The 11,743-nt window shown below is 35.6% G+C and overlaps 1 protein-coding gene across 2 annotated transcripts; it reads left to right on the forward strand.

The window, feature by feature from the left end:
• Positions 1-488: 488 nt before the first annotated feature.
• On the forward strand, positions 489-7,418 carry LOC144551206 (QWRF motif-containing protein 2-like). Of its 2 annotated transcripts, none has more exons than XM_078299085.1 (7): positions 489-1,385; positions 2,061-2,372; positions 3,185-3,304; positions 3,776-3,892; positions 4,619-4,708; positions 5,483-5,590; positions 6,576-7,418. In XM_078299085.1, exons 1-7 carry the CDS (start codon positions 717-719, stop codon positions 6,642-6,644), a joined length of 1,485 nt encoding a protein of 494 aa, XP_078155211.1. In that variant the 5' UTR covers positions 489-716; the 3' UTR covers positions 6,645-7,418. The 2 variants fall into 2 exon arrangements, with proteins under 2 accessions (XP_078155211.1, XP_078155212.1); XM_078299086.1 differs by having other exon boundaries at positions 4,622-4,708.
• The last annotated feature ends 4,325 nt before the right edge of the window (positions 7,419-11,743 follow it).

The following is an 11,743-nucleotide window of genomic DNA, read 5'->3' on the forward strand; positions in this document are numbered from 1 at the left end:
TGAAATTTTTAATAGGTACACTAGAAATTTTCTCTATTTTTAATTAGTTTTTATAAATAAAAACGTGATACTGCAATCTCATAATTGTAATACGAGACACTCATCATTTTTCTAAACTCAATGGAGTTGTCAACAACACATCTTTAGCGTTGTTAGACTTCTCATAGTATTAAACGTAGCTTAACAGCAACTCCACAGTCCACACTACTAAAATTTAAAAAGTTAAAAGTCTTAAAACTTTAATTTTATTAAGAAATTCAAAAATATAATTAAAAAGGAAAAGAAAACGCACACGTCCCCGTGGATTCATATCACCTAAGGTAACAGAATATTTTTGTTTAGATCCCAACTGTCCAATCAAAATCCACACGAATATTGAAAGATCCGTCCATTTCATCACAGATCGAATTGGTTCGGATTCCTATCGGACGGTCTGGATCTAAACAGAAACATTCTGTTACCTCAGAAGTTAAGACTCTCATTGCTCCGCCCCACTGCTCTCTAACAACTCTCGCCCACTCTCCCGGCCTTCCCTGTTCCCTCTCCCCTCGCGCCAATCTAGCAAATCTCCTTGTAACCGCCTCTGCTTTCTCCTTCTTCACTCCGCAATTTGTGCTCTGTCCCCTCCCTTTCCTACGCTTACTTCTCTCTCATAGAATATAAAAGGAGTAAAAGAGAAAATTTGTTCCCCTGAATTCAGATCTGAAAGAAAACCGATGGTGGTGGCGGGTCCCACTCCAGCGAGAGAAGATCAGCGCCGCCCACCTCTTACCCCTTCTGACAACAGCAATGCTGCTGTCGCCTCCTCGCGCCGGCCCCGAAACAAAGAGATTGCTTCTCGTTACCTCTCCTCTTACACAGCCTCCCCTTCTCCCTCTCCTACTCCTTCTACTTCCAGTTCCTACTCTTCTCCTTCAACTCGCCGGTTCCCGTCTCCGGCTGTTTCATCGCGATCTGTCCCCACGCCACATCAGCGTCGCTCCAGTTCAGTCGACCGGTCCCGACCATCAACTGCCAGTACAACCACTAGTACTAGTTCAACTACTACTACGACTACTACAACTAGGAGTTTAGCAGTTTCGTTTCAAGGAGGATCGTTTTTCTATCAGACGAGTCGAGCTAAACCTACGCCCACGCCAGGGAGGATATCTCTAGAATATAGCCAACAAAATCGGCCTTGGCCAGCGGCTGTGAGAAGTCTGGACTATTCATCTACTGGACACAGTGGTGGAGTTGAGGATAAAGGGGGTAATGGTGAGGTGTCGGGTTCATCTGACACTGACAGTGTTTCATCTGGTAGTAATTCGGGATCACATGAGTTTATGCTACCGCCTCGAGCCAAGGTTACATCGAGAGGAATTTGTGTGCCCGCAAGGTTCTTTCAGGTATGGACTAACTGGCAGCAGGCTAATTTATTTGGATCATTGTTAAACTTTATGGATTTTATATATAATCCATGAAGATAACTTGACAAACTATAATCCATGTTAGTCATGGTGTGGCTAAATTAAATATGAACGGACTGTAAACAATTCTTCGAACTTAGGAATCAAGTCAATCAAGACATACTAAAAATTGTACAAGTGAAGATGGTAAGCTTATTTTCTAATACATGGTTCCAAGCACATTGACAGAGCCGAAACCCTTTTTATTACAGTGTCAACAAAGCATAGAATCCTTAGTTATTAATACCTTACTAGAAACATTAACAAATACTTAGGTTGATCGGGGGCTGGTGTCATCTAGCTCCACTCCTTGGTCCATGTCTACCATGTCAAATTATGCAGGCTTTTGCTAAGAAGAACTGCAAAACAAGCAAACTTCGACCAGTTCTAGCAATTAAAAATTCTTTTGTTTGGTTCACTATTATTCATGTTGTGGAATCTAAATTCTGGTATTGTACTGAACAAGTGCTCAGCTAAGACCTCACTTATGAGCACCTCCCAACATCACAGAAAAGGTCACTTTGAGGTGACCTTTCCTGTAATTAGTGTAGCCACCACTGTGCCCAACTTAGATTCCAAGGTTTTTTCAGTTCCAATCTAAAATCCTACTGACAGGAGAGTCATGACCGACAAAGACCAGTACGGCATCCATCACCAAGTAAAATCACAAGCCCATCCCCAACCAGAGGCATGTCGAGTCCCCTGAGAGCGAGAGGTGGTTCACCGGCCGTTTCTCAGGCAAACCAACAACCATTCAATGCACCTTCCATTTTAAGTTTTGCAATGGAGGTGAGACGTGCCAAGAAAGGAGAGTACCGTATTGAAGAGGCACATTTACTCAGGTTGTTGGATAATAGACACTTGCAGTGGCGCTGGGTCAATGCCAAGTTCAACTCTACCATTCAAGACCAGAAGCAGATATCTGAGGTATTATTATCTACTTGAATATAAAGTATTATTACTTTCTTTTTGGTTAGATTCTCTAGACCAACTGACCATTACATACAGTAACTTGCGTATTGGATCAACCAACCAATACACAAAGTAACTCTGTTTTTTTTAATAGTCTATTCATACCTGAGTTATCCCAATATCAAGCAGGGTCAAATGTACCCTTATTTATTGTGCTATTGTTGTTATTTTGATTTTGATATTTTGAGAGAAAGAGAGACTCTATTTGGTGTTTGTATCTCTTAAATTATTTATTATTTATTATTTTAACTTCCAAGTAACCTTACCTTGAAAAGGGAATGCATCACTGATTAGGTAAAGGGCTGGTGTTTTCTCAGTTTTATAAATTGTGGCAGGCTTGCAACTTACAGAATTATCCAAGCTTAATGAATGTAGGGGAAGGACTTCAATTTAGGTGCAACAGAAAAGTATATACCATATATTTATTCACTCTCTGGTTCACCTTGATATTCTCAACATAAAGTATCCACAGTTGACACTTGTTGAGATGTTACTTGACAGATGATATTGTTATGTTTTTTACTGGAAAGTTGACACTTAATTAAGTCCGGATGTACACTTGTCTGGTTGAGACAGACTTGCTGTTATATTCACTTAATTACACCAATGTCAACACTTGTCAAGCTGGTTGATAACTGGCATGCTTCTGTAATTATATTATCATTTTTCTGCTGTAAATCTGTTGAAATTTAAGTTATGGTTTCTGAACTCAATTGTCAGATGAATTATTGGTGAAATAAATAAATCATGGTTATTTAATCATACAGAAAAATTTGTACAATGCATGGCGAAGTATATCAGAGTTGCGTGAATCAGTAGCAATTAAAAGAATGAAACTTCAACTCCTGAACCAAGATCTAAAGCTAGCTTCTATCCTTACGAGACAAGTAAGCTTTTTATTCATAAACTTATATTTACTGTTATTTTGTGCAATTACCTTGGGATTACCTACTAGAATATTTTTTTCCAAGTAACGGTGGACTAATAGGGACAGTGGCCGAAAGCCCATGAGGTTCTAAGTGATGTTTAAAGCTGAAATTAGCCCATCATGTTGTACTGATACTGATAACACTAGCATCTTGTACGAAAGCATTTTAGTACAGATGAGCATGGTACTATGACTTGCCTATACTCTCTTTCATTAGGGCCCTGTTTGGTACAGGGATAACTCCCCAGGATAAGGAGATAACTCTTCTCCTGGAATAAGGGTTATCCCCATACCAACAAGGGCCCTAGGAGTTCTAGACAAAATCATGTCACAATGCTGCAAAATTTGTAGCATTTTTCTGGAAAATTAATTGAATTGTTGCTCTTAAGTATAGTTTGCTTCATTAACTCGAGTATATTTGAATATTCAGGTATTGGATCTGGATGAGTGGTCTGAAATGGAGAGTGAGCACTCAAGCTCTCTAGTAGGCGCTATCGAAGCATTGAAGGCAAGCACTCTTCGACTTCCTGTTGTCGGTGGTGCTAAGGTGGGAACACTCTTTGTTTCCATTCTATATGTTTATCTGTTTTCTGCCAAAATTCAACTATTATTAGCTCATATGGACGTCAGAAGGTTTGCACGTGATGTGTGTGGAATATGATCACATATGGCAACTTTCAAGTGTTGTAGAAACAAAAAACAAAAAAACGATTGGAATCCCAGATTAGGGTATATGGTTTCTAATTCCAGCGTCTTCTTTTGTCTTTAGTGAAAAAATGGTTCCTGGACTAGTTGAGGGCATATCCGAAAAATTACCATAAGGTGGCTGGAATTTTGATTAAGATGAAGAAAGGAAAAAAAAAATGAGTGCAATATAGACAAGATATTTTACAAATCAACATATTTGTTGCTTAACTTGAACAAAATTCTTGTTAATAAAGTGGGGGTGAGGGGGTATAGATATCGTTTGTAATGGATGAAAGTATACATGGAAAGTTGAATTATGTACCCAAATTGTACAATAATGTACTGGTATCTCTTTGGGGAGTATTTATACCTGTATGTACAGACTGTTGCTTGACAGGTAGAATTAACCTTGTGCATCACCAGGCACCAGACTACTTGTATGTATTTAACTGCAAGATTGCAACCCTTGGTGGCTGGTGCTTAGACATTGATATTTTCTTCACAACATTTCATTCAAACATATCAACAAAATATATTTGGATCTAATATCTTAATATTTAGGTATTTGTTTACTTTTTAATTGAAGCAGGCAGACATCCAAAAATTGAAAGAAGTTACGAGTGCTGCAATGAACACATTTCTTCTGATGGAATCATCCAACTCTTTCTTGTCAAAGGTATGGCCAATGCAATCTATATATTATTATTTTTATTCAAGAGGGAGATGGAGAAACCAAGTAGATTCTACAAGTTGAAGTTGTAAAAGTACTAAACAAAAGTAGGCTTTGGCACTAGAAGGAGATAAATAAGTACACAAGTCTGACACCTGTTTTTACCAATATGGTATCAGCACCAAAAATTCTCTAGCAATTTAAGTTTGTTATAGCCGTATAGCAAAACCATAAAGGGTAATGGCTTTGATCCTTGAAAATTTTCCAAAAGAACCAAGTTGTACTGACTTCCATTTGCGCTCTGAAACCCCCCCCCCCCCCCCCCACCCACCCACCAACAAAAAAAAAAAGGCAAGTTGGTTCTTTTTAATTGCACCAAATCAGATTCTTGAACTTTAAAAAAAAGCAACCAGGTTGTTCTTTGATCTTCTCTCAAAATATCCAAGTTACTTTTGTTAATCCCTAAGGGACTGATTTTGTTATTTCGAAAGTTAAAAAGACTAGCTTGGTTCATTTTGAAAGTCGAAGGACTGATTTTCTGCAAGTGAAAATTCAAAAACCAATTTGGTTTTATTGGATAAGTACAAGAAACAGTCTTTTGCAAATGAAAATTCAAGGATCAAATTGTATTTCTTTTAAGAAGTTCAAGGACCAAAACTTGAAATTTCACAAACATGAGCAGTGTATTTGATTAGAATTCCTCTGATAGACAAACTGTTTAAGCAGTACTACTCTCCTTCCTGCTGGAAATTAAAAGTGGTTATTTTTTTTCCTGCCCAGGTGCACCGGACAAGTTCATCAGTACATCAACTGGGTGAGGTAGTTTTAAAGGAGCACATGCTTGTGCATCAATGTAGAGATATCCTATCCACTGTTGTGGCCTTGCATGTATGTCCTCCTATCCTTTTCTCTACTTGATGATATAACCGCAAAATATGCAAATAAAAGGAATAGTTCCAGAACATGAAATTAACAATTAATAAAAGGAATATATGTTAAATGTTCATAACTGCGAAGTATGTGATGTCCCAGTTCTAAAGTGTTGGATGTCTAATGGAATTAATAATTATTTATTTCTTAAATTTCCTTCTTTTAGCCATAACATGGTAAAATAGGAGTATTTTTGTTACAAATAGAAGTGCATAACTTTCCTAATTCAAGATAATTGGTGAAGTTATAAACATGAGCATCAGACATGTAATTTTAATAAAGAAAGTACATAACATTTAAGATTTTATAATGTCATGATAGAATTGAGTTTTGTAACAACTTATATAATTAGGAAACATTTTGAAATATGGTTTCACTAAACTACCCAGTATATCCTTACACAAGTATCATATTCCATTTTGTTCCTTGTAGTATCATAAATCCCATTGTGTAGCCTTAACATTCCATTTTGTACAAATTTGGTTTTCTCTGTCACTTTTGTACACACCAAATCTGTATCAGCCACATATCTGATATGTTGATGATTATGATATGTATCATATTTGCCACCTGGCATATTGCACATTATGTAAATATAAGTGACTCAACTAGTATAAAGACAAGATAAAACTTGGACACATTGGTCCTGGCATGGGATTCCAACTGCCAGGTTCCTCTACGGGCAGCAAAAGCTGTTTCCCTTTCCTTGTTATTAAGAGCTAGCAGGAAACTATCTGTTTCCAGAAACTAATGTGGGACTTCGGTAGTTGGTACTTGGGTTGCAGTGATCTGAAAATGGATTAGTTTAGAATTTTATTATTTTCTTTCACTTGTCAAAACAGGAGTGTGTGTTTGTTTTCAGACCACATGTAGATTTCTGACAGTTTCATTGGGACTATACGTATTTTCTTATATTATCTGACAGAAATTTCCTTGTAAACAGGTGAAACAATGTAGCCTGCAAGGTCAATTACTCCAGCTGACAGGCACACTGAGCCATGAACAAACATAAAAAAGATTCACTCTTAATGATGTTTAACTAACAGTCAAGCGATCTCTATTTTTGGAACAGGAGATTGTGCTGAAAGCTAATGAGGTATATGACAAAAAAGCAGGGTTCAAATGCCTTGTGTCTTTCATGCTTCATTTGTGCCTCACATCCTTATTTTTTGTTTTCAAAATCCAAACCGCCGATCCCCTCAACATGATCTCCATATTAAAATGGTGTTTGGAGAGCAAATTTTATATTTTTTGGAAATGTTTTACTATTTTTTTTTTATTTAGATACATAATCATTGTTTTTGGATGATCCAGAATTTCTGAAAAACATTGATTCTGTGTGCATATCTAAAGTAGTAAAAAAATTCCAAAAATATAAAATTTGTGCTTCAAGTACATCTTAATAAGGAGTTCATGTTGAGCAGTTTGGATCGGCTGTTTGGATTTTGAAAATGAAGATAAGGACATGAGGTACGGCTGAGGCATCAAAGACAGGAGGCATTTGAACCCTACTTGTGACAAAATTAGATCTCATCATTTTCATTACTTAGTTTGGTCCAGAATATGTAAAAATGCAGCTGATTGCCGATGTAATTTTCTATTTATTTTTCCAAAAAGGTCATTTACTCTTCGAGAAATTGTAAAAGCTGTATACAAGAATACTACTGCTGGGTTACTTGTAGATCATGTAAATATCTTTGTTTTTTCTTTGGTGGCCTGAAGCTTCTAATATTTCTACTCCCATACTGCAAGTTTTAGTAATTTGGCGTGTGATTAACAGCTTATGTATATCCTTGTGTCTGTTTCGTATATCTTTGGACAGGGTTGTATATGGATTTAACATTTGTCTGGGCTGCTGAGGTGGGCGGTGGCCTGATAGTTTGTCAGGCGGTTTATAACACCAAATATTTTGCGAGTATGATTCAATTCTACCATTTAAGTGAATGGCAAATGGATAGTCTCCTTTGACAATGGATGAATAAGGTATATAGGCCTTTGAATGTGAATTCATATCCAAAGGCCTAGTGCATGATTTGGGCTGGATTGGTCTGAATTTAAACTCATTGTGTGTGTGTATGAGATAGAGAGGATTCGGACTCTTGAATTGTGGGCCGGCACGCTGGCAGCTTGAAAGGAACATTTCATTGTTTAAACTTTTTTATTTTTTGGTTAACAATCTGTTGGTATTTTCATTAATTATGATAAAAACCGATTATATCCATCAGTTGGTACCAGTACATAAGCATACTTATAGCAACTATATCAGTACATATAACATTACAACTAAATCCTCTTGTATAAAGTTAGGTAAGAAAAAACAGATTCATGCTCTGATTACAAGTGATGAGCTTTCAGGTCGTCATTCTCAATTTGATAGATAGTGAGCCTGCATTATTTTTTATATTCATGTTTGGATGGATAAATACTGGGCCAATATAGTTTCTTTTCATGTAGCACAAACAATGTTGTTGTTGGAGTCATGACGAACTGGAGGGATCTAGGAGAGCTTTCATGCTCAGATGAGGTTTGTGTCTGATTTATTCAGATGGAAATACGGTGAAGACAAGAAAAGGTCGAAGAAAAGAAAGGCCGAGAGGAGAAGAAGGAGATGAGGAAGGGGATAACATCATTTTCATCAACCATAAACACGTGCCTTATTTATATATAGAGATAGTAGAGACTATGAGAGAAGTGGAGTGGGTACACATATCCGAACCTAGAGAATTGAGGCAGAACGGGGAGCAGTGGCCAGATCTGTTAGACGGAAGCACCTGCTCGGATGGAATAAGACGGAGTGGATCAGAGAGCAGTGACTAAATATGTTAGACAAAATGTTCAAATAGAGTGACGCGGAATGGATCGGATCTATGGGGGGAATAATAGAGGAATCGAGGGAGTGACGACTCTCAAAGTCGTCTTGTGAATCACTCGGGTGATTTCTACATTTCTACGGAGGGATCCATCTCCACGGATTACATTTTTTTTTTTTACTTTAATTCGTTAAGCTACTTGAATGTATTCTGCTAAAAAAGGGCGGGGGGGGGGGATTGCTACATTCTTCTTAAATCGGCTAACCTGAAAGACTAAGAAAATTGTACATTGTCTAATTTATAACCTGGCATACCCAATTGAATATGATATTAGAAACTAACAGTCTAACACGCGTGGTTATCTTAATAAGCTCCAGCAAAGAAGGAATCAGTTTCTGTACTTGTTTAAATGTCTGTCTTGACAATTTATTTATTTATTTTTCAAAGGATGTTAAATTTAAAGCCCAAGAAATCTGACCCCATGATGGAGGAGAACAAAAACAAAAAAAGGAGGCGCCTAGTTCTCTAGTGGGATCTGCGTCACACATCACAGATATCTGACTTTGTAAACCAAAAGTGCAACGTAACCTAGACATTTTTTGTTACTAGAAGTGTAGAATAATAGACCAAGTTGGTGATTTATTTAGAGAAACCAATCAAGAGCATACTTGGTTCTCTTGGGTGCATGCACTTGACGAGGCTCCACGCCTGAGTCCTGACCCCTATGATAAAAAGACAAAAGAGTTGGAGATGAAAGGCAGTAACTCCTTTCCAATGGAAGAATTTTATAAAAATCAGCAACAACAATAGGATAGAAGGTACAGATGAGATGACGCCTACTTTTTTTTATGTTACAACTGTTTTTTCGCTTTCTCCATTTCTCCATTTCTCAGGAAAATGGGCCTATGGTGTCACTGTCACATATAAGTTGCTCGAAGCACGATATATTGGCAGTGGAGGCCGTCTTATGGTCATTGGACCAAACTCCGGTATTCAGTTGGAACCGTTCGATCGGCATTAAAACTCATTTACATTTGATATACACAAATTTTTATGCGGACTGAACATCTCTGATCTGACATGGAACCACTACCAATTTCAATATATTGTGCTCACTTCGAACAACTAAAGTCTAGTGTACCTGTTCGGCAGAGAAGCTCAAGTCCCCTTAACGTCAAGGTGGATCCAGAATTTTTGTAAAAAAACAAAGAATCAAATTTGAATAGTTGATTGAGTTCAAACATATTAGCTAATTGAGTATTAAATAAAAAATAATGCTTTAATTTCTAATTTCTAATGCTCTGACTTTTAATTCTAATTACCAATTAGAATTTTAAAAATTTATCATAATTTTAATTCTAAATTTAACATTAGTTACAAACCAAAAATTCAAAAAAAGACAAATAAAATTTCAGAGAGAAGCAAAGTCAAACCAAACCTATAAATATACTTTGTTGATAATTTGAGTATGCGACTGATTATTGCATGCACCCAAGAGATTCGTACTGTTGTTGATTTATTTCGTTCAATTTTGATTTGAGTAGGAAAATTCATTCATAATTATCTGTTGTTGTGTAATACTAAAATCTTTGTTGATTAGATTTATACTCTGTTATGTTATGTAGTACCTTAAATATGTAGAAATTGTATTGTACTTTATAATCATTTACTCTTTCTTTTAACTCTTTCTTTTATGACAGATTTTTTTTCGAACTAAAAACATAACATATCATTTTTACTAATTAAAAACATAACAAAAAGTCTATGTGTATTGCCATGATGTTAGCATTAAGCAATAATGAGACGTGTCATTTTTATAGCTAAGCCTTTTGAAAATATTAAAAGTAGAGAGCTTCCAAATATGATAAATTTCAACTTACTTGTACATATTCACCAGCTTATTGGTACATTGCGTATTTGATTTGCACTACTATTTTAGTCTGAATGTTACCAATCCATTTTGTACCAGCCTTGTACCAGTGTCTTTTCTGTATCAATCTTGCATACCTGTATTATTCACTAACTATTTAATTATTCTATATTATTTCTAAGTTTCTCACAACAATTATATTAGATGGAAATAAAAATGTGAATGAGGATATTTAGGTCTTTACATACTACAATACATATTTTACTTGTACTAAGTCTTCATTCTTAATCCTACTATCCTATCGAACAAGTGCTCTTAGTGAGGATTAAAATTTTAATCTCCACCCTCTTAAGAATCTTAAGGAAGGCTGCCTAATAACCCTAGTGTGTTAAGGAGTTTAGTAATACTCACTTAAATTTTGCAACAATTAATATATGTTGCATCGGTTGTATTTCATTTTGAGCGCAAACTCACTGAAAAAAGTAGTAAAAATAAATAGAAGTGAAACAAGTTAGATATTCAAATTCAATTAGCATTTTTACCTTTTAATTATATGTTGTAATCAAGGTTCTAAATAATGATTAGCGCATCATCACGAGAAGGTTAAAAAAAGCTATTGCAAATTGCTTAGCTATAGTGAAAGCTATCATATATAGTGTTTTATTTTTCAAAAATTATATTATATAATTCTACTAAATATCAACATTATCTAAAGTCTCATAAAACAATAAGTAACACCAAATTGGTTAAGAAATTATAATATTCATATTGAACTAGTACAAAGTCCAAATTACTATTCGAAATATCTCTAGTAACATCAAAAAATTTTATATCCTTAATTTTCTATTCAAAATAATCTAAGAATTATGTCGCGAAATATATATATTTTTCTATTTAAAATTAAAAACAATCTGGGCCTTAAAAAAATTTGGTCATTAAAATAAATTTTCAGTTTCGATCTGAAATAAAAGTATGTATAGCATAACATGCACTGCACACTATAGTGGTTGTAGCTGAAATAGTATACGTTTATCTCATAGTTTAGCATTTAATGTTCGAAATACTATAACATACTGTTTAGAATACTGCTTGTAATTGATTAAGAATTTGCACATTTTATCGATATTTTACAAAATTCTGCCGGGCATCGACTTCTCCATTATGTGAGAACTGGAGAGGAGATGAATCCAGTCTACATAAAAAATTTTGTCCAGACAGAAAGTCCGGATCAGATTAGATGTTATGGGGCGAAAACAAAACTAAGAAAAAATCCAAAAGATAAATAAGATAAGATACTAAAAATCTTAAAAGAGAGCTTCAAAAAACAAAAATCTTAAAAGTGGAGATGGATGCGATCCGCATTGAGTCGATGGTGGCACCAATGAAATTGATGCGCGAACTTTGTAGCGAATTTATAAGCAGGTGTTAGTT

Source organism: Carex rostrata, chromosome 3 (assembly GCF_964058835.1).
Source record: "Carex rostrata chromosome 3, lpCarRost1.2, whole genome shotgun sequence".
In the NCBI taxonomy this organism is placed as follows: domain Eukaryota; kingdom Viridiplantae; phylum Streptophyta; class Magnoliopsida; order Poales; family Cyperaceae; genus Carex; species Carex rostrata.

Coding starts and splice junctions, on each gene's coding strand:
- LOC144551206 (XM_078299085.1), top strand. CDS start 717: ATGGTGGTGGCGGGTCCCACTCCAGCGAGAGAAGATCAGCGCCGCCCA. Junction 3,893..4,618: donor CTGTTGTCGGTGGTGCTAAG/GTGGGAACACTC, acceptor TTTTAATTGAAG/CAGGCAGACATCCAAAAATT. Junction 5,591..6,575: donor CCACTGTTGTGGCCTTGCAT/GTATGTCCTCCT, acceptor CCTTGTAAACAG/GTGAAACAATGTAGCCTGCA.